The following is a 25,409-nucleotide window of genomic DNA, read 5'->3' on the forward strand; positions in this document are numbered from 1 at the left end:
CAACACTCAAATCAATTTCAGCATTTATTCACAAGCAAAAAGACCACAGTGTTTTCCAACTGTCTTTTGTACTGCATGGGTGCCTGCATCAACGGGTCATATGTGGGTTTACAAAAAAAAACATCTACAAAGAAATAAGGACGTCCTTTTTTTTCTCTCTTCTTGCTTCTTGTTGGTTTTTTAAATTTTGTTTGCGTCGGCCCGGGAGCATGGGATTCTCTCTGCTGAAATATGGTGAGACGTTGACGGGCACCTTAAGCGTTGGCACTGACGACAACAGCGATTCATGACAAGGAGGGGAAGTGTGTGCGCCTGTGGAGCGTCGAGCCGCCTCTTAGCGCCAACACAAGATGGAGCACAGAGCCTCCCTGGATCTTGTAGTCTGCTGCCGTCTTCTCATCATTCCTGGGAACATGAGAGATGATTTAGAGAAAATAAATAAGAGCATCTCGCAGCGAAGAGTGGAGATAGATCCAATGGAGGCACTTACATCTGTTTTCCACTGTAGATGAGTCTCTGTTGCTGAGGGGGGATCCCTTCCTTCTCTTCCACCCTTTCTTTAATTCGCTCCACCTTTTAATAACACAAAAACAACAAATGATACGGTGCCTTGAGAGTGAAGCAAATACAGGCTTTCTATCTTATAACGGGATTTATATTTTACCTTGTCTGTGGGCTCGATATCGATCTCTATTTCCTTTCCAGTGAGTGTCTGAAAGGTAGTACATCACATTAGTAGAAGCTATGTTTGCTAAACATGCAAACATATTCTGCAACATCATTTTTAAATCACACAAGGGGGAATTTCACATGTGGCTACCAAAAACAAAAATCTGTTTTCAATAATAGTTAACAATATGGCATATTTTGATGGGGAGAACTGCAATACCAAGGCTGCAATTAATGATAATTCTCTTTATTGATAAATCTATCTACTATTCAGTTTTGTGACGTCTTCAAACCTCTTTTTTTTGACCGACCAATGGTCCAGAGAGTGTGTTGCACTCCCTTATAGTTACCCTAAATGTCTGAACAATTATTTTTCTATTATTTGTCAATTAACTATTAGGCCTCGGTTAGATTAAAATAAGTCCAGCCCTAGCAATCACATTAAGGTGTTTTTATCTGTACGGCCCCAACTATTCTTGTTGATTAAGGTCACAAATGTACGAAAGAGTTAGCTAACCTGCTAGAAGAGTGTATTTAAGTTAGCAAGCTATCAAATAACAGCTACTAAATAGCGATTGAATGATATTAACCAAAGAGCTGCATGTTGCTATATAAGCTAGTTGGTAGCCCTAGAAAACACCAGGCCAAACACAAGACAAACAATAAAACTGTTTTAAAACAGAAGGAGAAACGTGAGACTTATGATATTAAATGACTGCCCCAAAAATAAACTAGCGGACCGGTCTTTGATGTTAGCGGGCTAACAACAGCAGCTAGGAGCTAGCGAACAAAAGTAAGCGTAGATTTTAAAATAACATGGTCTTACCTTTACTTTAATCAGCATCTTGAATAATCAAAATACTACAGTTTTTAATGATAATTGTTTACGGACCAAAACACTTGATATGCCAGCGAATTACAACCTACTTGTCTGGCTAAACTGAATTTACTTCCCGTGTACCAAGCTAAACGTTCCGGACACGATGGAGTCAGACACAAGGAAAGGTGGTTCCGCTTTGGTAAACAAGCATTAAACAAAAGAATTGGTTTGTATTTTTTTCTAAACTCAACTAACTTACCAATAGATATATCTTTTTAGATACTACACATATGTTGCAATGCAGGCTCATAATAAATAATGCATTACAATACAAATTTAATAAAGTAAAATAATGTCATTGATTAAATAAAATAACACTTATAATTATTTGAGAACTATTATAACATGCAAGTATATTAATTAGAAAGCTTGTTACGGTTGGGCTGGTTTTAGAAAATTGCTTTTCGGTGGTTTCATCTGAATTGTTGTATTGTTAAATAGTGTTGTATGTAAAATAATGAGTTAATTGCTGACAAATAAATTCAGTACAGTAAAAAGAAAATCAATTAGGCAGATAAATAAAATGTACATAAGCACAGTACTTGAATAAGGTAGAACTTGTCCAAATAACCATTCTACAATGAAATTGCAAGTATGCACACTACACCCCAGTATAAGTAACCAGATGACCAAGTGCTGCCCTACTCTCACACAGTTGTTGCTCATTCAGCTAATTTGGCAGGAAGTCTACAAATTGTGTCACTTCCTGTGTGATCTACATCATTCAGTCATGGGGACTCAACTCTACCTATGTGTGATAGTCCTGGCTCTTCTTGCAACAACTGTTGTTAACGCAGGTATTCTTAGCACATGCATGTCAAATCTGCCTTTGATGGGGAATGTAGGGAAATATATCACAATGATTTGTTTGCAGAAATCAAAGTTACCTGTGAAAAAGGCTCCATAAGCATCACATGGACGATCCCCCCGAAGGTGGTGCCATATGCAGCTCGTCTTTTCCTCGGAAACTGCATGCCATCTCGGTTTAATGTTCTGCCCAGCGGAGAGGGGAAAGCTGAGTTCAACTACCAACTACATGACTGCAAGTTTAAAAGACTGGTAATGTAACTGCCATGTTTCACCAAAATACCTCTCAGCCTGTTCCATGTCATAATGAGCTTTTTATTTTCTACAGATGAAAGGGAAACATCTCCTCTTCACAAATGAACTAACTTTCAGGCCACGACCAAAGTCGAGTCCTGCAGCTTATTTGTATCCGATCGAGTGTGTTTATCCAAGGTAGGAGTTTCTTTGTTAATTAAATTCTAGTTTAAAGCTGATATGTGGGATAAATGTTCCTAATATTTTTCAGGCCTGAGGGGTGGGTCCCTCCTTTCCTGAACCCGGGGTCAGGTGTTACCGAAGGTCGAGGAGGGCTGAAGTTCAACATGCTGCTCCTAAATGGTGAAGGGTCATGCTTCCAAAGGCAAACTACTCAAAAGACAAATGCTAAGCAGTTTTTTAACTTTTCCCCCTTACAGAAAAATTAACAGCAGCGGCGGCTACAAATGTCATCCCTTTGGGCTCGTTCATGCCAATATGGGCAGCAGTGGAGCAGAAGTCCCATCAGCCATTGCTGCTGCTCATGGAGGAATGTGTGGCAGCGACTTTACCTGAGCTGCAGGCTAACAGCAATGTGTACCCAATCATTAGCAACAAGGGGTGAGATCAACTCTCGGAGTTCTTTAATTGTTTTCTGGATTTAGGTTCTTATTGCTTATCTGAATTTTTTTCAGGTGTCTCTTGGACAGTGTGAAGGGAAACTCTATGTTTCTCCCTCGGTACCACTCGTCTGCAATCATCCTCAACATGCAATCCTTCAAGTTTGGTCTCGGAGAGGAGGTGAGGGCTAAATGGAAAGTGCTCTAAAGAATATTTTGTTCCTAACAAAAATTGCCATTTCATGTGCTCGTCAGATGTACATTCACTGCAAACTGGTCGCATGGGATCCTGAACTTCTGGATGAGAGCAAGAAAGCCTGCCACTATATAAAGAAAAATGAGAGGTAATGCCAGATTAAGGGACTGTTGATATTTTGGAATTATGTGAACATTTTCTTGCCAACAGTTTGATAAGATTAATGCTATGTGTACCAAGAAGCGGCTAGCTTATTTTAGCTTAACATATCCCACTTGAAGTGGTCTACTTTGATCAGTATCCTGCTTTTTTTAATGTATATAAAAAATGAGTTCCCGCTTACTAACCTTTTCTTTGGAGTACAAAATTACTTTTCATATTTCCCAAAATGTGCAGTGGTGGTATAAAAACAAAATTGTGACACAAATGATGATTGTAAAAAGTTTAAGAATAACAATATATTTTTAAAAGGAGGGGAGAAATGGAATGACTTGCCAACCTAATGAAACTTATTAAAACATTTTTAAAAAATGTTTAAAAAGCCCTGAGCTTTTGTAAAATGTGTGACTCCTTTTTCTGCACTGTAAATGGAAATATATCTTTTGGCCCGTTTAGCAAATGTTATTAACATGATATTTCTAGTAATGTTTTACCTCTTTTTGATAGAAAATATCATTATTATGGTCTCTTTCTCTGCGTAAACAAATATTTTAGAGCCTCTACTATTGCTGTGTCCTCAGATGGGAACTCCTGGATGACCCCCTGCAGAGCTCCATGTGTGACTGCTGCTCTAATACCTGCAACACCCGCTCCAAGAGAGGAGTCGAATGGGGTATCGCGTTTATGCTAACTTAAAAATATATATATAGTTTTGTCTCTCTCATCATAAAGTCTTTATTGTTTTATTTCCACCTGTCAGAATCCCATGGCTTCAGGCACACTTCTGTGTTGGGACCCCTGATCATAATAGATCCATCTCAACAATATGCCCACAATGCATCAGATGTTTCCATTGCTGCCTAAGGTTTAATAATGAGTAAATATTCAAGGGATTTGTCTTGAAGTTTGGTTCAACACTTGCCATAAGGACTAATGTTGCTAAACATTTTCTCAACAGGAAGTCCAGTATAAGCTTGGAGACTGCAGTAGGGCACAGAAGCGGATGACATCCATATGCATATGAACATTCTAAAATCTCTGTATCAATAAAACTGTTACAAACTCATGTTGAGTATCCTGACTTCATATTAAAGCCCTACGGTCAATTGTGTCCATCTGAGATTTATCCTGAGACATTAGTATCGGTCAATGTGGAATATGTCATGTCATCAGTAGAATTGTTCCAATTGGGTGCAACTTTTGGCAATGAGGATGCTGTCAATTATCAAGGAATCCTTCAGGTTCAGACAAGTTGTAATGGCCATGTGAGATTGAGTGTATATAGCCCCTGACTTTATCTTTCACTTTCCATTTTACTCTGCAGATGATACACATTCAGGCATTTCTTACACACTCCACTAAATGTTAAACCTGTTAAAGTGATCATCTGGCATCGCATTTTGTTGCACCTCATTTAAAAGAGAATTCTGATCTGAATTTATTTTCTGGGCACTATTGCCTGCAGTTGAATGTAGCATAGTTTACTTCCTGGAAATGAATATAAAATCAAAAGGCATGAACTACATGGGAAAGTGTTTATGGAGATAAAAGAAAACATCATAGCAACAAAACTCGTATTCAGGTGTGTGTGGATATTTTCTCACACAGTTACAACTTAACCTACACGAAGTGAGAAATGGATAGACCTTTCCCCCTCACCTTAAGTTTCCATTACATGGGTTTCCTATATTTTCTTGCATGCCTTGAGGTAGAACAAAGCATCCCAAAGTAGGCCTATAGATATATTAATGTTATATAACAGCAAAACTAAATCAAAACATTACTTTACAAACTTTAACACAACTGATCAAGTGTTTCAAATAAGAATCAAAGGCAGTAACACAGGACAATAAATGAACAAATGGTAGTTTTGTGCTGCTGATGAAGCTAAATGAAAATGAATTGGGGGTAATGACTGACGTGAATGGATGCTCCCCATGCTGTAATCAGTGTTCTAGTTGCCGCAGCTGGGACTGTTGCCAGTTCCCAGGTGAAAGACGTTATCTTGATTAATGCCTCTCAGGAACAAGGGATAAAAACATGCACTGTGTCAGTAGTGAGCATTCAGTCAAAATGGCTTCCTTTTGGCAATGTGCACTCCTTTTGAGCCTTGCATCTGCCGTTGCGGTATTTGCAGGTATTACTGGAAACAATTACAGTGTTCTTATGTAATTGTATTATCTTAAACTCAAACGGTTGAGTCTAAACTTGAGTTGTTTGTGTTACAGATATGAAACTGGACTGTGGGCCAGATTTCATGACGCTGGTTTGGACAGAAAGCCGACCCCAGGCCGACACGTCGCTTCTCCGTTTGGGTAGCTGTTTCCCCACCAGCTTCTCGGCAAGAGAGGCCTATTTCTACGTGGACCTCACTGACTGTAACTTTAGGAGAGTGGTAAGTCTATATATATTTCAAACCTGCAAGCTGTGAGTCTGCTATATTTCCTACAGCTCTCACAGGGACCTTTGTCTCTCTAACAGGTTACTGGGGATGCACTGTTCTACACCAATGATCTGTCCTACGTTCCCGCTCCCGGCTCTCACAATTTGGCCTTCACTCACCCAGTTGTCTGTGCATATGAGAGGTTGGTGTTCTTACTACAACATTAAGTGCTAAAGGGTGAAACCACCTTAACTAGCAATTTCAATTTGTAATGTCCTTGGCCTGGAAAAGTTCAATTTGAAAATAAGCCTCTCCCTCTCCAAGCCAAAAACCATGGAACTCCATCCCAAACTTGTGACAGCATCGGGTATGAAGCTGCTACATGGATAATGAATGGGAGACTGATTTAGTGAATCTACAGCAAGTTAAGGTTTTATTCCCAAATGGGTTCTATCTGTTGTAGTGTTCTCAAAAAAAAAACGTTTTTTACTTTACCATTTACGGAGAAGATTCCCCAAGGTGCACTCTGTGTTTTTCCCAATTAATTGTCTATTGAGTTGTTCAAATAGTTTTGATTTGACATCACAAATGTAAGTTTCATCACTCATTTTGGACAAATTAGATGTCTACTTATTTTCGACTGTCATAGACCATAAGAGTAACATTTCATTATGCGCTTCAAGCGACTGGGATAAGTTCTACAGTTTCACGTGGCAGCATTTTTCTGTACCCAATCTGCTTTATTTTGTGCAGGCCTAAAGACTGGTACCCTTCGATATATGACCCAGTGTTTAAAACCTACGGTCTAGGAGATCTGCTGTTTAACATTGGGCTTATGAATGGTGGGTATACAATTTGAGGAACTCTCTACAAATGGCAGCTCTCACATTGACTCTTGTAACTTAATTACTCGTCTCCTGTTTACTGCCCTAGATGACTTCTCAGGCCCCGCTGAATCTACACGCTTTCCTCTGGGCTCCATTATCCCCATCATGGCTAGTGTGGACCAGAAGACCCATCAGCCCTTGTTGCTGCTTCTTGATGAATGCGTAGCAGCTACCACACCAGAGCTGCATCCTGAAAGCACCATGTACCCAATAATATCCAATAAAGGGTACTTTCATGGCAACAAGCATTGACTTAAAAAAACATTTATTTTTTTTTAAACGGTCTTTGGTTGAGACATTGGTAGTAACCCTAATGAATTTTGTTCAACCCAACAGATGTCTTTTGGAAAGTATGACATCACGAACAAAATTCGAACCAAGGCAAAAGTCATCAGAGATCCGCCTATCACTTCAAACCTTTAAGTTTGCGCTGGGAGAAGAGGTAAATTAACCTCATTCTCTAAGTTGTACATGTTAATTTTTTTAAAGATTTAAGGTATTGTGGAAACTGAGCTTGATCTATGCCACGACTCCTATATTTGTCCTGTACTAAACAGGTCTTTATCCACTGCAAACTTTTGGCTTGGGATCCCAATGGTCTTGACAGCACTAAGAAAGCATGCCACTATGTCAAAGGGCGTGGGTAAGATTATCACTTCAATATATCAGAATTTGAATTGTAGGTTTACTTTTCTTGCATGAAATTACTTATTCAGCTTTTGCCCAGTCTTCTGATGTTAGTCAGATCCCATTAAAACTTTGTGTTCGTTATTTGGAAGAGTTGAGATGCATTTAATGATTCTGTTTTCATCCAATCTTCATGAACGCAGTTGGGAGCTGCTGGACAATTTAGCCCATAACAGTCTTTGTGACTGCTGTGAATCGAAATGCAAGTCAAGAAGGCAGAGGAGCATTGCCTCAGGTAGGTACACAACTGCTGCGGTAATACACTTTTTTTGGTAAACTTGTACTAAAATATATCTTTCAGGGAAACATGGAATGGTACAAAAAGCAGTCCTTGGACCACTTACCATCACAGATGTGAATTCCTGAAGGTAAGGGTTTCGTATTGCAATACACATTTATTCTAAACGGCTACATTAAACTTTGTTCTCCCAACAGGAATGGATCCATCTTTCTGACTGGTTTCTTCAATCTGAATTGGGATTTTATTCTTGGTTTCCTAAGCTTAGTGCGAGACTGTCTCTTTGCATTTCAGATTGTCTGTGGCCAATAAAAAAATGTATCTGAAACACTTAATTGAAGTCCACAAATGATTGAATTTGACTTGCCTTTTGTGCGTTCTGGTTTAATGCGAGTTGTATTACTGACCCTTAATTACCTTATTCCTGGATAAAACAAAGATGCACACATTCAATAAACAATGGAGTTTATTTTGGGAACATTTGTCATGAACTTGTGTGCCAATTTCCCAAAAATATTCACAACATGTTGACAAGAACTGAATTCCGTTATTTTATTAAGTTTCCACTCAAATCTTAATCCTTAACACAGTACAGTGGGGCAAAAAAGTATTTAGTCAGCCACCACTTGTGCAAGTTCTCTCATTTAAAAAGATGAGAGGCCTGTCATTTTTATCATAGGTATACCTCAACTATGAGAGACAGAATGAGAAAAGAAAATCACATTGTAGGATTTAAAAAAAAAGTATTTTCAAATGATTGTGGAAAATAAGTATTTGGTCAATAACAAAAGTTCATCTCAATACTTTGTTATATACCCTTTGTTGGCAATGACAGAGGTCAAACGTTTTCTGTAAGTCTTCACAAGGTTTTCACACACTGTTGCTGGTATTTTGGCCCATTCCTCCATGCAGATCTCCTCTAAAGCAGTGATGTTTTGGGGCTGTCGCTGGGCAACACGGACTTTCAACTCCCTCCAAAGATTTTCTATGGGGTTGAGATCTGGAGACTGGCTAGGCCACTCCAGGACCTTGAAATGCTTCTTACGAAGCCACTCCTTCGTTGCCCTGGCGGTGTGTTTGGGATCATTGTCATGCTGAAAGACCCAGCCGCGCTTCATCTTCAGTGCCCTTGCTGATGGAAGGAGGTTTTCACTCAAAATCTCACGATACATGGCCCCATTCTTTCCTTTACACGGATCAGTCGTCCTGGTCCCTTTGCAGAAAAACAGCCCCAAAGCTTGATGTTTCCACCCCCATGCTTCACAGTAGGTATGGTGTTCTTTGGATGCAACTCTGCATTCTTTCTCCTCCAAACACGACGAGTTGAGTTTTTACCAAAAAGTTCTATTTTGGTTTCATCTGACCATATGACATTCTCCCAATCCTTTTCTGGATCATCCAAGCTTTTCAGCACTCAGTTGGCCCTTTAAAAAAAAAAAAGTTTTACTTGTTCCATAAGGTTCAACATGTCATTTTTACTCTAAATTGCAGACTGACTCTTGGTAAATAATACACTCTATCACCCCTATCCACCTTAATTGAACTATGTTGCTGTTTTGTTCATGACTAAAGAGACTATGATTTATCCCAATATGTATTGAACTGTTAATGAAAACTATGTATTCAGAAAAACGAGCACTTGAGATTAAGACTAAAACAGATTAAGTTCACCTATAAATACAAACTCTGGGACCCCCCCCCCCCCCCCCCCCTTAATAAAATAGGCCTACTTTATCCAAGCATATTTAATATGTTGAACAGTATAACTGGAGTGTTTCCAGAGCCAAAATTGCTCAAATTAACAATCATACTATGATAAAAAATTAGCACTATGCTCACTGTAGCCTGGTAGCAGACCCGTATTCATATTTTAACACGCTGCCGATCATAAATCAGCAAACGTCTCTCGGCCAATCAGAACAGAAAACCGCTATTTGCGCGTAGGGCGGGACTTTGAGGCCGGCTAACACCCTCTGTTAGCATACAACTTCAACGACTTCTAAACAGGGCGACAGGTGATGTTTAGACGCAAAATAACAACGTAAGAGAGCAACTATCTTCTCAGTAATATTTAATGTAAGTTTTGAGTCAGTTTCATACCAAAATATTTGTCAGTAGCAAATGTTAATGCTAGTTTACACTTTGGTGGCTAACAGTATTAATTAACCTGTTAGCATGGTTAATGAGAAGCTAACATTGTCTTAACTTTAAGCTGCCGTACCAAACTCTGTGTGTGTGTGTGTGTGTGTGTGTGTGTGTGTGTGTGTGTGTGTGTGTGTGTGTGTGTGTGTGTGTGTGTGTGTGTGTGTGTGTGTGTGTGTGTGTGTGTGTGTGTGTGTGTGATAATTGTTGGCAAAAAAACACATTGTAAAGCCCTAATGTAAAAATATTGAGTAAAAAATAAATCAATACAATTCGGCTTTATTTTTAAAAGACTTTAAAACATCCAGACCAAAGTGCTGTGCAGAGAAATATATACATTGTATTCAAAAATCCAACCGGTTAAAATCAGTAAAAATACCAATAAATAGGTCAAATTTAATCTATTTACATACTGGTTTACTACATTGCAAGTTGTCATGTCAAAAGCATTGGCATTCATATGCTCTAATTATCTTAGCAGACTTTCCACAAGATTGTGCAACCGGCCTGCATTGATTTGCTTCCATTCAGCCTCAAGAGTCTTTAAGGGGTGAATAACTACTGCTGGGGAGCAAGGTCTGGGTTGTTGTTGTTTTGCGGTGTACATGGGTGATGTCATGGCTCTAATATAGTCAGGTTCTTTCAAACCAAACAGGGAAAACCATTTCTTAATAGACTTGACTTTTTTTCAGGTGGTTATTGTCGTTTAACAGGAAAAGGACTTAACAGGAAGTCCACAAAAGGGGGAAAAAATCACTATTCTAATAGTCCTATACAGTGTGCAATACATTTGTGTATTGTCATCTTGTGTTTGCAGAGGAGTAATCTAAAATGGACTGGTTCCACTGTAATCAGTGCTTCACAAGGAGTGGGTCCAAGTTTGCCGTGTCCAGCTGTGGCCACATCTGCTGTGAAGCATGCATTAAATCTAGTAAGTAGGGGTGTGAATCAAAAGTGTCAACATGATCAGATATTGTATCTTTCTTTGGAAAACTATACAATATTTGCTGCTATCACAAAGTCTGCCACAACAGGATTTTCAATTGATTAAAATAAGTTGCAGGCCATCGATATGACACTATATCACAGTCCCATGCAAAAAAGCTTACATTAATTTCTACACACAATAAGCTATTAAAATATTACTTGATACATTTTTTACAATAAATGTTAAAGTTAATAGTGTATATTGATTTTTATTAGAACGCTATAAATGCTAAACCAATTTGCTTTCACTTTTTAAGTACAATTATTTAACATCATGGCTTGAATTAGACAGTTTCCAGCCCCCTGTAATTATGTATTTACCCACAGAGCAGTGCGGTGTATGTCGAGCCACCTGCAGTTATCTGCCCATCACAGACCAGGTTGGTGAGTTTAACATCTCCACTGCAGCCTACTGTCTGAAACCACCAACAGAGAAGACCTTATTTTATCCAGCCAGCTTATTTTACCTTGTCTTTTTCAGATGAAGCCTCAAGAAAGGGTGTTTTTCAAAGATCCTGTGAAGCTCATCCAGTCCAGGCTGGAGCACATCTCACAGGTCTGTCTCCTCTGTGCAGAGATCCCCCAAGAGCCCTTGCTCATCTCCTTTTTAATTGCTAAAGAATCATGTTCAATGTCAGTCAATTAATAGTCAGTCAGTTCAACAAGAGATGACTTCATTTAGAGTTAGAGGAGACAGATTAAAAGTGTCCTTGAGCTATAATCCATCATTTTTTACTGAAAGATGACCTAATAGTGAGGTCTTCATGCTCCTCAGATTGCACTCTTTCAGCGGACACAGATGGAAAGGGTCACGGCACACTTCAAGCATAAGTCTGTGGAGCTGGAAAGGCATCTGAAGGAAGTCAGTGAGCAGGGTTACAGGTGATTTCAGAACCTATTATTGTTCCTCTGTGGCTGTGAAAAATAAAAACCCCGATCGCAACGCTATTCTTCCCATCCCAAGGCAACTCTCGGAGCTGAAAAGAGAGAACGCTGACTTAAAAAAGCAGCTTTCAGAACTGAAAAGGGAGACTGCTGATTTAAAAAAGCCACTTTCTCAGCGGCGGGTAAGTGTTCCAAGTTGTCAGAATGTTCAGGAAAAGTAAAATATCTAATATAGCCTGCATGCTTTTTATCTTCCACAGGTTTCTCCAGGACATTTTCAAATAGATGGGTAAAACTAACGCTCACATCAGGACTATCCTCATTAATTTCTACTATTCAAATGTTTGAAAAACAGTTGAGTAATCATGTTTTATCTCACATATAGACATCAAAGAATGTCACTCCCTGTGGCTGTCACCTCCCCAGGTAAGCTTTATGATTTAAGTTGAATCTTTACGGTTCATGCTTTTGCTGTTTCTATATCTCAATGACTTTCAAGGTAATAAGCAGAGTGCATGTGCTTCCTTTTGCTAGTTACCCCTCGTCCAAGAACCATGAGGTCTGTATTGCATCATTATACGGGCGGATTTCCCTCTCTTTTTGCAATTTAATAACAAATCTACACTTAATAGTCTAAATATGTAATGCTCAAACATGTTGTCCTCAGCTACATCGGCTCAGCGGAGTCTCAGGTGTGGGCCAGAGTTCCCAGTCTATCCTCACTCACAGTAAGTCTCCTAATTATAGTATTGGTAAATGTACTGAATGTATTTAATGCACCTACTGCCTGAATCTGCTTTACGGATTTCAATTTTTTTGCTTCATTTGTTCTTTTTTTTGTATTCACCAGCTGAACCTATATGTGTATAAAGTAGTGTGTGTGAGCTTAACTGTGTGTATTAAACTATTAAAGTACTTGCTGTCAGATTAGATTTTTTAAACTGTAGTATGTGCTCATGTGTTTCATTGTTGGTGAATAGGCTACTTCCTGAATATGCTTAATCAAAGGGAGGTTTCCCTATAAATAAAATCTCTAAGCAGAGGGCACCTTTTTACGGTGGTGTATTGCTATCACACTAAAAAAAAAAATAAGGCTCAGTATCAAGTAATTACGTGAAAGTTTCTTGTTATAACAAGATCTTTTTCACGTTTAAACAAGATAAGTATCATGTTATTACATGAAATTATCACGTTATAACGTGAAAATATCATGTTATTTCAAGATATGATATTTTCACGTTTTTACAAGATATGCAACTATCACGTTATTCTGACATAAGAAATCCACCAAGTCTGACTGGGCTTTCCTCCTGAACAACCCCAAGAACTTCAGTCGCCTCCTTAGCGTTGGCATGCTTATTATAATTCCGTCCATCCTAAGAAATGCCAATATCTCCCAGTGTCTCAGGGCAAGTAGGAAATAAAAGCATATATTATCAGAAACATCCATCTCGGGCAATTCGGTTGCGCGTCGGGCCGTTTCACTTCCTTTATAGGCTATTTCTTTGAAGCGAACGCTGTTTCGTCCATGTCATTATCTTGAAATAACATGATATTATCACGTTATAACGTGAAAATATAATTATCATGAAATAACGTGATAATTTCATGTAATAACATGATACTTATCTTGTTTAAACGTGAAAAAGATCTTGTTATAACAAGAAACTTTCACGTAATTACTTGATACTGAGCCTTATTTTTTTTTTTAGTGTGATAGCAATACACCACCGTACCTTTTTGAGACTAAATATTTTGGTTTCTTATTTTCTAGGTTAATATAAGTTTACAGTTGTCTCGAGTAAAAAACATCTTATTGATATTTATTTTCTCTTGCATTTATTTGCTTTGCTTGAGATCATCCAAAGTAACAGAAGGTATTAAAGTTACATTGCTTCTATATTTTGATACTCAGGTTACTGATTAAATGTGATTATAGCTAACAAACTTATTTGTAACGGAATACATTTGTATAAGTAATCCTCCGAACCCTGGACATTACTAATTAATGTTCAGCTATCTATTAAAATGTTGCTGGTTCCTCTTTCTTTCAGACTCCTGGATCAGCTACCTCTATTTCCAGCCACAGTTCACTTCATGGACATGTACACAGTAAGTGTTGTAGAGACGCTTTTGTAGTGTAACCATAGATTCTGCAACGGACCTGCATACACTACGCTTAATCACCTAACATGCATTCCCTCTCTAATCCTTATCCCTTCACCTCCGTCTTTGAAAAAAGGAACTCCTGCATCCTACAACACTCCTACAAGGTAGGAAAGGCTCTCCGAATAGCTTGTTATGAATCTTTGAATCACATTTTCAAAAAGGGCAGGTTTTCTCGTGTATTTGTGAGTCAGTTCACTTCTGTCCTTCCCAGAACTCACCGTCAGACTCCGAATGTCTTCCAGTTCCCGTTTATGAGTGGATTATCTTTACAGTCTCCCAGGCACTGATGAAGCTGGCCCACGTCAGCACTTTTTTCTTAGTTAGAGACAAACACGTTTCCCCCAGTAACAGTTGAATGTTGATTTAATATCACTGAGAATTTATAATTGTTCCGCTGAAATGGATTGTGTTATTGACGTTAGCTTGTGGTTCAAGATTATCATAGGTCGACAAATGTTCCATTTATGGCAGTACAATTGTGTGTGTTTCTACCAATTGCTTTTGCTTAGATTTTACACTGATGAAAAAATATATGTGATCCAACAGAATCAGTTAGCGTCATTACAGCACACAAAAAAACATTGCTGGCACACATCAATAGAAAGGCAAATCCTTTACTGGTTTCCAGTGACACAATTGTGCAAATGAGACATTTTAAACGGGGTAAAATACATGGAAGACATCTGCAAAGGAAGACACTACGCATCGTGGACATTTTCCATCAGCACGAAACTTGCCTTAATGCTTCATTACTAATACAATGACAAAGTGACACCGCTTCATCGACTTTATTGGAAGCTAAACGTTAACCAGATATTTCTAATGAACTGACTTCATTAATAACCCGCTTCAACCACTGGAGGGCTACTAAGATAGAACGTTGTGTTTACTGAACTGATAACCAAAATGTATAGTATTTGTAGGTGTTTTTCTTTGGATTCAAACCCATTGCTACTTATACAGTACGTGGACCCCCCATCTATTATTATATCTGTCCATCAAGTATAACTCCCCTACAGCTATTAAGACAAAATAGACAAAAAAATACTGACTGATAAATTAGTGAGAAAAAACTGAATTGTAGTTGGCAATTCTGAATAATGTTGATGTGATTGTTGCTTTCGAAGGACTGTTGAAATGTGCAGTTGAACGCAAATGACAGTTTATAAATAGTAAATCAGGTTTTATAGCAGTGTAAAGGAGAATCAGGGAATGTGTGTCAGACATTAGTAGAATTAGATATACCATGCTGTTTTGTAAAAGGCATGATTATTACTTTCAGTGTTAAGGGTTTGTGAACAAATTGCATGTTATGAATATGGCAGCAGCCTCTAAAACCAAAGTGCAACATGTCAATTTTAAAGTGATCATGTCCAGTGTGCTTTTCACGACAAGGAATTATTGGCTGTAAAGGAATGATAAAACTTTTGACCAATTTATCAACATATACATTTTTCTGGAGCACTAACTTATCTGCTTTAGTCAGACACCAGAAGTACACCAGTTTAAATTAAACTGCTACAATAGCATACTAAACAAATCTGCAGTAGTGATATCTAAACAAAAAATAAGTAGCTCAAAAGAAATATAGCTAACCAGTGTACAAGTTACTGTCCTATTTACAGCAACACAGGCAGCACAATTATAACTCATGTCCAAATATATTATGAAAAGCAGGAAATGCAGCATATAAAAAAAGTCAAACCTCACTTTGGGCTTGTGCTGGGAAGATGGGATGTTACAAATCTGCCAAAATAAAGCAATTTAAACCAAAGTAGTGTCTATGCTTGTTGGTGCAAAGGATGCAAGGAGCACACCAACACCTTTTAGAAATGTCTGGTTCCATGGTCTTAAATCAGCAACCACGGGTTCTTGTTCAGTCCCTCCCAATTTCCTGACCTGCAAACCAGTCTCGCACTTGCTGGTAGCTCATTTTAGATTTCTTGCATAGAGTGTCAAGGTCTTTTTCGTATAGTTTTCCTGTTGAAAGGTAATATGTCAGCAACGGCTGGATATCAGGGGAATCTGCAATTGTTGCATTTGCTTGTGATTTTCGTTTGCGGCCACCCCCAGCCCGAGCAGAGGTCCCAGAGCCATTTCCGTTACTTAAACCACTGCTACTTTGCTGGGCTGCAAGTTCTGCCAAGAACTGGTCGCGGACTCCCTTCACCCAGCGCAGTTGGCCGTTTTTAACGGCATACCGTGTGTCCCCAAACCACTGAATGACATCTGCCCGGGGTAAACCTGTAAGCTTCACAAGTTCTGTATAATCTTCACTCTTGGGCCACTGGCAGCGTAAGAAGTGCTCCTTTAACATATCCAACTGCTCCTTGGTCTTTCTTGGTCGCCCAGCTGGAGTGAGAGCAGGGGATGTGGATGAGGGAGCCTTTGAAGGTGTTTGTGCAGGACTGGCTTTGGCTGAGTTGGCTGACTTCTTTGATGTGCCGTTGCTGTTTGAAGGCGGTTTATGAGGCGAGGCAGTCAGTGGTGGGCTTCCAGAGGGGGAAGAGTAGGGAGAGCATTTTAATATACCTGATGGTTCCTGTGGAACATCTGGCTCAACCTTGCAGGTCTTTGTCAGCTGTAATGGTTGCTCTTCACTTTGTTCCTCGTCTTTCAAACTGTCCCCATCACCAGAAAGCTCCTGCATAACTTCATACCCTTCTGCCTTAAGGACCCTCTCCCCAAATGATTCAAGGCTGTTTGTTAAGAAGGTCTGAAAGAAATGTGAATTTCTCACTCCATTGCTACGGGCTCCGTCCTGGCCCTTCACACCGTTCAGCTGACTAGTCTTTTCCGTGATAAGTGGGATAGGTTGAATTTCTTGATCTTGTTTACCTCCAGTGTTTTGAGAGTGATTCTGGGCTGCAGCTAGGCTTCCTCTACCGACCCGTAGCTGGTACCGGCTGTCACTGAACCATTTCCGAATGTCGTTACGGCTCAGCCCTGTTTCTTCCTGCAAACGTCTAAGCTCTACCTCTGCAGGCCAATTCTCTCTCAAAAAGCTTTTTCGAAGCGCAGCGAGCTGAACTTTAGACTTTTTGTAGCGCCCATGGCGGTGCTGTCGTGAAGATGACTCTGAAAGGTCAAGGGAGACATCAGCTGCTATACTTGCTGGCGTGCCTGCTGGTGGGCGGTAGAAGTATGAATCCTGAGGAGGTGGGAGGCTGGAGCTGAAAAACGGGACATTAGGTTTGGCTGGTTTATAGGAATCTGGGGACTCGCACTTTGGTTTCTTCTTCTGGGGGATACCGATGGCCCCCTTTACTTCATTGATATCTTTATCCTCAATTACCAATTCCTCACAACTGCTGCTCTTGCTCTTCATTTTGGCATCCTCATTTGTTTCAGTAAGGTCATCACCTAGTTCAGGCACTGCCAGCTTTTGACGTGTCTCCTCAATTTCTTCTGAAGACCAGCTGATACCATATTTAATGCGCTGCACCATGAACCACACCTTTACTTTGTCCAGTGGCAAGGCACATACCCGGGCCAGGGTGGTTACCTCACAGGATGATGGGTATGGAAATAAGTTAAAGGCTTGGACCAGCTCTGGGATTGTGTCAAGTTCACGGGTTTGATCCGACTGAGTCCACACCAGTTTCAGTCCCTCTGACACTAGAGGCAGGCACACAACAGAGTTGTGGTTTGTGGTGAAACTAGCCACGCCACTCTCGTTTTCAGCTGAGCTGGCAGAGTGGCGCAGATCTTTGGAGAGGCGTTTGGGTTCAAGTTTTACTTCACATTCTGTCTTTGTTACTTTTCCTTCAAAAGGCCCCTTCATGCCCATGAGTAGTCCATTTTTGCCATTATGTTCACTGTAGGTCGCCATCTGGGATATCAAAATAGGTTCTTCACCTAGAAAAACAAAACAAAACACTGATTTAGTCTTTGATGTTTTATAGTTGTCTCCGCTGCAAAACTGTTTTTACTTCATAGATAAGATCCCTGCGGAGAGATTAAACAGTTCTTCTAAGAAGTGTAGCAGAAAGTAAAGACTATGGTGTTATCAGAAATGTTAGGTCTCATTCATTCTCAAAGTCAATTATCTGACAGCTGGATCCCCCCTCCCCCCTACTTTGCACTTCTTATTCTGAATTCCCAGCGAAACTTGTCGTATACTCTGTCGAGACTGGGTTCCCCTCCCCCAAAGTGTAGTGCCTGACTTTTGTTTTGTGTGAGTGGGGGGATTGGTCGCAAAGGGTGGGTGCGTGGGGATCTATGAGAAATCCATCACAGTCTACTTTCTCACCCCTTCCCAGTCTGCCTTTGTTCCACTCCCAAGTTCTCAGTCCCGAAATACGAATGTAGCCCCTTCACAATGGCAAGATACCACAAGAGAAACCTGTGGAAGGAGAAAATGAGTTGGATTAGTCACACTCAAGTCCAAGTCTAGCCACTCAAAGTACTTCAACATTATCAAACACCAAGTTCATTTGTTTGTTTTCATTATTAAGTATTATTTGAAATACTAAATTAATATAAATGTATGTATTTCTTCAGCAACAGGTTTTAAGCTATCACATTATGCAGTGAGATGTCACTTTTATACTTAAAAGGATCAATAAAAGGGAATTGTGATTCAGACACTTTAAATAACCTTTGTGTCCCATTTCAGTCATTACTTTATGATATGAATAGGAGTTTCTAACTACTTATTGGACAGTCTCTTACAAGTAGCTATGTAGCATTGGCTTTATTTTGTGAGTTTCTTTAGTTGAAACAGCAGAGGAAAATGCCTTTTAAGTTGGGTTACGCCATGGCTGACGATTAGGGTCGCTTGAGCCACGCAAGAAATGTTCGAAACTTACAAAAAAACATTAGCAAAACAATTATGAAACCACTGTATTAGTCATTCGTGACACATTGAAACCCACGGGGGTGAGATCATGGGGTGGCCTTCTCCGTGTCTCATGTATTTCCTCACAGCACTGTAAGGGTTTAAACATATTATCTTTGTTTTAGCGTTAAGAAAAAAGCTATAAAAGTTGCTTTCGGTGTCCATCACAATAGCAGCCCAGTGTCTCCCCCTTTATGGCGTACTAACTAAAACGCTTCACACTGCACAGGCGCACTTCGCCGTCAGACACGCTTCACTGAAACATAAAAATAAACTTACCGAAAATGCCAAAATAACCCGTTATCCCGTTGGTCCGGTTCAGCGCAAAGACAGGAGAAGAAACCCGGAGTTTCCCCTCTGCCACTCCGCTCCTTTATGGCCGAAGTTTAGGGGAAGACCTGGGAAACAATGCCGTCCGTCTGTCGGTTTGACCCTTGTCTTATTTATCAAGCGCCTCGATGGATTACTGTCGGGATACAAAGATGCGAGGCGACCAAGTTTGTCTCCTTTTCGCAGGAGTTCAGTCGTCGGTCGTAAGGCGCACAAATCCCTCAATCCGGGAGATTCAGGTCTCAATTTGAGTCGCCGTTACTTCGTCCTCCTCGGTCCATCCGTTGTTGCTTTTGTTCTTTAACTGAGAAGTGTTTTCGCTGTCCGGCCAGATCGAGGCGAGGCGGAGCTGAGGACCAGGAAGCCCAGAAAGGCCCAACTGACTCTCCCACAGTGACGGCGGGGTGGGTGTGCCAGTCTGGGATAGCAGAGCGTGGATTGGAGGGAGGAGGCGCCTGTATAATAAGTCCGTGGCAGTAGGCTAAACAATTGCACGTCAACCACCCACGAGTCCCACAAAAATAAGGCCCCAAACGTTTAGTGATTTTTCACCACCGACTCTCATTATAGTTTTGAAATTCAAACGTTACATTAATCCATCTACTGCTGTCGTAGCTTAGAGCATTGATAACACTAGTTAAATAAAAAACACTAGTTTTAAATCATTGTAGCCAAGATTTCTTGGGGCTCTTGGACCAAACTTAAAGTGCTTTTAAGTTATTCGCCCAGTGCCATTGACCCCACTGAAGACTCCAAATATTCTGGAAATAAGTTTTTTTTTTTGCAATAATTAAGACGTTACAATTTACATTAAAAAAAGATCATGGTATTTAGACATATTCTTGTAGTTTAGACAGTAGCTACTTTTTAGCCAACAACCATTAAATAAGGAGACTATTTTCCCACCTCCTTTTTTTGCAGGAAGTTTATAAAAGACTTTGAGACAGTATTTAAATGATTGAGAAATACACCTTTTGGAAACTGAAATGATAGTTTAGTCAATAAATAAACATAATGTAAACATTAAAATCATTAGAACCATTTTAAATTGTACTGGGTCACTTGTAATCTGTATATTGTAACTGTGGTTATTGCCCAGCATCAATTCATAATGTATAACCAAAACAAAGATAAGGAAGTGCTGATATACCAAAGTTATAACAATAAATCCTTTACGGCCTTTTGGATTTTTTTATATTATGCACATATAAGAAGCAAACAATCAACCCACTTCCAGTGATCGTGTGTCCTTGAGCAAGATGCTTCAGACATGATGTTCTACCAGGGAAAACAAGTCAGCTGTATTATAAATACAGCTCCGGAAAAATGAAGAACTCCACATTTTTCTTAAATCTCAATCTCTACATTTATGGCAGCCATTCCAGTGTCTGTTGTATTCCAACGCAGAGAAATGTTGTCAGTAGTTTGTAGAATACAATAAAACCTTATTTTTCAAACACCTATAAATTGTAAAACCAGATAAACTGATAATGCTGCAGTGGTCTCTTCATTTTCAGAGTCGGAGGTAGCAAATTTCATTCATTATTTCTGCCTGGTTTAACCCTTTTTATGAAAGATGTATTTTTTGTAGGGTCAACAGTTTGAAAATGCTATTGTTCTGATATTTCACAATAATGAATAAAGAGAAAACAATGGGAAATGACTTAGTTGGTCAAATATGTTTATTAATAAAAGTAGTGTTAAATGAATAAACATTGAATTTAAATCAAATGCTACAAAATATGTGCGTGTCAGTATAAAAACAAGACATTTATAGTTGTATATAGTAGATATCATCTTTAGATAGTTGGGAATTGTATACCTTTGCATAATAAAATACATACTTAGAAATGATAATGATTTCACATTTATTGGATTTTTTGCCTTCCCCAAAGTTGAAAATAGTGTTAATTGAGTATCCTTCATATCTACCTCAAACGTCATATAAATGCCTTCATTACATAATCAATTAAGAGTTCATGTATATTTCTACCTAGTGATTAGAAAAAACTCCTTCAAAAATATTGTTGTCGGTTGTCAGTTGTTTGTAGTGGAAACATTATACTGCATCTTTAGTGCAGATATAGGAAATGTTTAGAACCGGTTACTAGCCAGGGTGAGCACAAAGCGTGGCAGGCGTAGGAATGAAGGCGTAACGACTGACAGCCAGGAGAGATATGGGACCTGGGTCAGGAGGAATTTTAGGGAAGTGTAATCAGTTACACTCCGCCCTGGAAATAAACAGAAGACCAAATTATTATAATCATGGGGCTTTACGTCACGGTAAGTTCAAATCAAAAACAAAACAGCTGATAAAAACTTACCATCAACATCTTGAAACCCATAGCGTCTTGCCAGGTCACAAGTGAGGAGTACTTTCCCACTCAGCGACATCAGGTTTTTATCTTTCAGGAAGGAAAGAAACCAAAAGTACGCAAATGTAGAAAACTCAAACGAAATCTGTCGAACCAGGACATTTTTTCAAGAATGCATGTTACAGCATGTGCAAATAGGATTTATGCACAGCATCCCTAACCTCATATGTACCATCTGACATTATCCTACCTTTTGCCAGGTTGACAATGCACATCCCACTCAGTTCTGTAGTTTCCCCGTTGGTAAATACATCTTTCATCTTTGAGCAAAAGAGAATACAGATATTGTGAAAATCTCAAAGAAGCCAATATGGTTTAGCATACCAATGATTTGCGTTTACCTTGGATTCTTCACCCTCTAGGGTTCCTTTCTCCAATACGAGCTGAGAAATCAACTCTGTTTGAACCGCTCCGGGCCACAGACTGACAGAAGCTACTCCCCTTCTTTTCAGCTCAACAGCCATGTCTGCTGCCAGCCTGTCACACTGGAATTAAAACCGTTTTTTATGACACTGACCTATTTACACAGCAGATGTATTAATGTGAACATAAAATGAGAACTTACTGCTGCTTTACCGACACCGTATGGCACATTGAATAGATACCGCAGTCCCCCCATAGAAGAAATGGTGACGATCAAACCCTGACCTCGAGCCACCATCATCCGGGATGCATGAACTGAGAAGAAATAGTGTCCTCTGCCAGATAAATAATGAATAAATATAAGTCAAAACATTTTTGAATCAAACTTTGTATATTTTCTGAGCTTCTACTGGCAATACATTCATGCTGAACTCATACCTAATCAGAGACACAAACATATTAAGTAACAGCTGATGTCCGTGAAATCGTAACTAGACACGAAGATATGACTCATTTGACACATCAGACATACAGTAAGAAAAAAAAGTTTACCTGAGGCCTGTATTGTTTATGGAATCCCAAATGGTTGGATCGGTTTCCCAAAATTTCTTCCCCATGTTCCCAAAGATAGCCTGGAATAACACATCATTTTAGAATTCTGGCTTTTTATGGTTGGTGCTCTTTAAAGTCGTAGCAGCTGCAACAACAACAACGCTATTATTGTGTGTGTCATCAAGGCAAAATGTGGTCATGGTGACAACGAGTGTAGCGGGAACAACCACAATATGGTCTTGTGACTTTGCCAGATGTTTTTCCGTCTGTCTGTGAGCAGGTTTGTCACCCTAATGTCGTCATAACCATGAATGATGCAGTTTCGGAAATTTCCAGGTGTAATGTTGGGATCAAAATGGAAGATTTGTTTGAAACAGATCCAGCAAGGATGCCAGAAATACGGAGTAGAAAGAGGCCATAGGCTTCCACTATCTTACAACCGTGGTTCAATTTGGTGTGATCCCATTCCAGATTGCAATATTGCTCAAGTATACGATACATTGAGTTGTGTTTCATGTCAGTTCTTTATATCTACCTGCACTCCAGCGTAGGCATTGTTGACCAGGATATCCAGCCTGCCATTCTGCTCACGTTTGATCCGCTCGAACAGGTCTTCAATTTCTTTGTCATTCGTGGAATCGCAGATTACCGGCACACAGTCTCCACCCCTCTCCTTAACCTGTATCGACAACAAACACATCCGTTATGAACATTGGAGACAAATCCTGATTGTAACATTTCAGGTCATCTGCCAGCATAAGGTAGCGGATAATAGGCTAAGGAGCGAGACATCTCTAAGCGGTTGACCAACACAACAGATCCGGCCAGCTTACCAATAAGAGCAGAGTTGGCTCTGGTTTCAGACAGAGAGTGAAAAAAGATGCAAACTCCAACAAACTACATGAACTTAGAATAAAGCAATTAAATGCATACACAAAGTTTATGACAAGTGCACCATCCAAATCATAGCTACCTTAGACAGTGTGGACTTACTAAATACTGTTGCCCTGAAGATTAACAATGGTAATGCAGAGCACAAGTAGGAGGTAGGAAACTGTAAAAGCACATAATGGCTGAGAGGGATGGATACTAGTGTCTCACAAGCAGCAAAAAGATATCCAGACGTAAGTCACCGTGCTTCAGTTTCAGGGAACGGTCCATAGATAGCTCTGCGAGTTCATCCTGAGCTCTGCTGTTTAAAATAGTGGCTGATATTAATGAGAGAGGATTAAAGGAAATTTAGAACATAAAAAAAAAGATTCTACGGCACACCTGGAAAGTGCTCGCGGCACCACTGGTTTACATCAGAGTGTACATTAGTATAGGGACCAATCATTTAGGGAAGGTTTGACCTATGGGTCAAACATTGATGGATATATATGTCAGCAAGAGTTAGGTTAATGCCTATTACTTTTGCCTTGCTGCCTAGCTTTCTAATTTAGCCATTTATTGAAAATGTGTGCTCAAGTTGTCACCTGTGCAGCGGTTTGTTTCAGAGTCTCCTCCTGCCGCCCTGTGATGTAGACAGTGGCTCCTGCCTCGGACAGCTGGAGGGCAATGCCCCGGCCAATGCCTCTGGAGGCACCAGTTACCAAACACACCCAGCCAGACAAGGACATTTTCCCTGTGGGAAATAACACCATGACATAAAATAAGCACTAAGCTCAAATACACTATGTAATCTAGGACTGTATAAGGTTAATAGAGCTCATTTAAATATGACCAAAGGTCAACTGGAGCTTTGAACAGTTACAACATGGTTAGTGGGAGTTAACGCCTCCCACTGTCCAGAGTTCACTTGAGATCTAAAGGAGCTATTTCACAAGTGCATTTGATCTAGTCACTCTTACTCAGCATTATGTGTGCAGTGACCCAGATATGACAAAAGTGATCATGGCTTATAGGCAACAGGTTCAACGATTATAAATTGCCTAAATCACAAAAAAATGTATGCATGCACAGTAGGAAATGACATACATGTTAAAGAAGGTATACGTTTCATATATAACCTGAAAAATATTATACAACAATCTCTTATAACAAGCTTGCTATTGTCATTAGGACGTTTTTGTGCTTAAGCTATTATAACAAACATAATTTTGTAACGTGACTCGAATCCCAATTATTTTCGGAGAAACTGACGTCTCGTTGATATAATTAATAAGAGTGGCTGTTATAAAACACCATAGACTGTATTCTCCACACATATATACACTTACAAATCACTTGAATTCACAAAATTGCATAAAATACATCAGAAAGATCTACCTTATTCCACAGAAAAGCGCCGGCTATAGATAGTCAAGTTCCAATTATATTATTCGGAGCAAAGTTACAAGGAAACGTGACGATACAAATATCACGGCTGTTGTGTGTTGCTGTTTTTGCCTCCTACTAATAGTGTCTCAGGCTGCAACTATGTGAGCGATGTTATGGGACAGTTACAGCTACCAAGACGTGCTCAATATCTAGTATAGTATCGCGAGAAGACGCAAGAATGAGCAGAGAGTGGAGAAGGTATCTGAGGACTCACTTACGCTAACTTCCTGCTACGGTTTGCCTGGAGTTTAGGCAACTACGGTGTTAAACCTGAGTTTTGCAACTATTTCGTTAAAATAAACTATTGTTGTCGTCGTGTTTTACACACAATCTACTGTCCTGATAAGTAAAACTCAAATTTGAACTCATAGGCTGTTTTAGGCTGTTGTGGTGTAGTTTTGAATACTTGAACGTGAGGTATCTTATGTTTGAGGTTGTCTTTGGTTTAATTTAAAACATTCAACACACGATGGCGCTAGAGTCTTTGCAAAAAAGACATCTTTTGTAGTTCAGGGCCTATTTGTTTAATGCAGAAAACAGTAGCCAAGTAGAAAGAATAAATAAGGGTATTTGTTTTGGAATATATTGATTGTTTCATGTTATACGCCTTTAATACATAAGAAAAGCTGCCGTTTTGGGATCTACCCTGCATATTGCTTCATTTTATGCACGCTTTGAGAGGCCCCC

At 39.5% G+C, this 25,409-nt stretch overlaps 6 protein-coding genes across 7 annotated transcripts; 3 read left to right on the forward strand and 3 right to left on the reverse strand.

Annotated features, from left to right (window-relative positions):
- Positions 1 to 11: 11 nt before the first annotated feature.
- nedd8l (NEDD8 ubiquitin like modifier, like) lies at positions 12 to 1,682 on the reverse strand. Its single transcript, XM_063886898.1, has 4 exons — positions 1,496 to 1,682; positions 665 to 712; positions 491 to 573; positions 12 to 405 (listed from the first exon to the last, which is right to left on the reverse strand). Exons 1-4 carry the CDS (start codon positions 1,511 to 1,513, stop codon positions 285 to 287), a joined length of 270 nt encoding a protein of 89 aa, XP_063742968.1. The 5' UTR covers positions 1,514 to 1,682; the 3' UTR covers positions 12 to 284.
- Positions 1,683 to 2,208: 526 nt separating this feature from the next.
- LOC134866638 (zona pellucida sperm-binding protein 3-like) lies at positions 2,209 to 4,631 on the forward strand. Of its 2 annotated transcripts, none has more exons than XM_063886896.1 (10): positions 2,209 to 2,346; positions 2,424 to 2,608; positions 2,685 to 2,788; positions 2,862 to 2,953; positions 3,031 to 3,211; positions 3,286 to 3,391; positions 3,466 to 3,554; positions 4,147 to 4,238; positions 4,326 to 4,442; positions 4,524 to 4,631. In XM_063886896.1, the coding sequence occupies exons 1-9, from the start codon at positions 2,280 to 2,282 to the stop codon at positions 4,427 to 4,429; spliced, it is 1,020 nt and encodes a 339-aa protein (XP_063742966.1). In that variant the 5' UTR covers positions 2,209 to 2,279; the 3' UTR covers positions 4,430 to 4,442; positions 4,524 to 4,631. The 2 variants fall into 2 exon arrangements, with proteins under 2 accessions (XP_063742966.1, XP_063742965.1); XM_063886895.1 differs by having other exon boundaries at positions 4,326 to 4,430.
- A 969-nt stretch (positions 4,632 to 5,600) lies between these two features.
- On the forward strand, positions 5,601 to 8,095 carry LOC134865650 (zona pellucida sperm-binding protein 3-like). The gene is made up of 10 exons (XM_063885312.1): positions 5,601 to 5,702; positions 5,794 to 5,960; positions 6,047 to 6,150; positions 6,702 to 6,790; positions 6,882 to 7,062; positions 7,172 to 7,277; positions 7,393 to 7,478; positions 7,666 to 7,757; positions 7,824 to 7,890; positions 7,958 to 8,095. Exons 1-9 carry the CDS (start codon positions 5,606 to 5,608, stop codon positions 7,886 to 7,888), a joined length of 987 nt encoding a protein of 328 aa, XP_063741382.1. The 5' UTR covers positions 5,601 to 5,605; the 3' UTR covers positions 7,889 to 7,890; positions 7,958 to 8,095.
- A 1,611-nt stretch (positions 8,096 to 9,706) lies between these two features.
- Positions 9,707 to 14,333, forward strand: LOC134866031 (RING finger protein 212B-like). The gene is made up of 13 exons (XM_063885924.1): positions 9,707 to 9,836; positions 10,720 to 10,833; positions 11,217 to 11,269; positions 11,371 to 11,445; positions 11,665 to 11,771; positions 11,854 to 11,956; positions 12,035 to 12,063; positions 12,160 to 12,200; positions 12,309 to 12,333; positions 12,442 to 12,502; positions 13,829 to 13,886; positions 14,017 to 14,047; positions 14,155 to 14,333. Exons 2-13 carry the CDS (start codon positions 10,734 to 10,736, stop codon positions 14,228 to 14,230), a joined length of 759 nt encoding a protein of 252 aa, XP_063741994.1. The 5' UTR covers positions 9,707 to 9,836; positions 10,720 to 10,733; the 3' UTR covers positions 14,231 to 14,333.
- Positions 14,334 to 14,541: 208 nt separating this feature from the next.
- On the reverse strand, positions 14,542 to 19,489 carry homeza (homeobox and leucine zipper encoding a). Its single transcript, XM_063885923.1, has 3 exons — positions 19,063 to 19,489; positions 18,196 to 18,288; positions 14,542 to 17,801 (listed from the first exon to the last, which is right to left on the reverse strand). The coding sequence occupies exon 3, from the start codon at positions 17,773 to 17,775 to the stop codon at positions 15,820 to 15,822; it is 1,956 nt and encodes a 651-aa protein (XP_063741993.1). The 5' UTR covers positions 17,776 to 17,801; positions 18,196 to 18,288; positions 19,063 to 19,489; the 3' UTR covers positions 14,542 to 15,819.
- A 1,288-nt stretch (positions 19,490 to 20,777) lies between these two features.
- Positions 20,778 to 24,897, reverse strand: dhrs1 (dehydrogenase/reductase (SDR family) member 1). Its single transcript, XM_063884972.1, has 9 exons — positions 24,672 to 24,897; positions 23,879 to 24,027; positions 22,939 to 23,082; positions 22,404 to 22,483; positions 22,054 to 22,186; positions 21,830 to 21,973; positions 21,679 to 21,748; positions 21,438 to 21,518; positions 20,778 to 21,344 (listed from the first exon to the last, which is right to left on the reverse strand). Exons 2-9 carry the CDS (start codon positions 24,020 to 24,022, stop codon positions 21,208 to 21,210), a joined length of 933 nt encoding a protein of 310 aa, XP_063741042.1. The 5' UTR covers positions 24,023 to 24,027; positions 24,672 to 24,897; the 3' UTR covers positions 20,778 to 21,207.
- Between the last annotated feature and the right edge of the window lie 512 nt (positions 24,898 to 25,409).

The sequence above is a fragment of the Eleginops maclovinus genome, chromosome 6 (assembly GCF_036324505.1).
Source record: "Eleginops maclovinus isolate JMC-PN-2008 ecotype Puerto Natales chromosome 6, JC_Emac_rtc_rv5, whole genome shotgun sequence".
Classification (NCBI taxonomy): domain Eukaryota; kingdom Metazoa; phylum Chordata; class Actinopteri; order Perciformes; family Eleginopidae; genus Eleginops; species Eleginops maclovinus.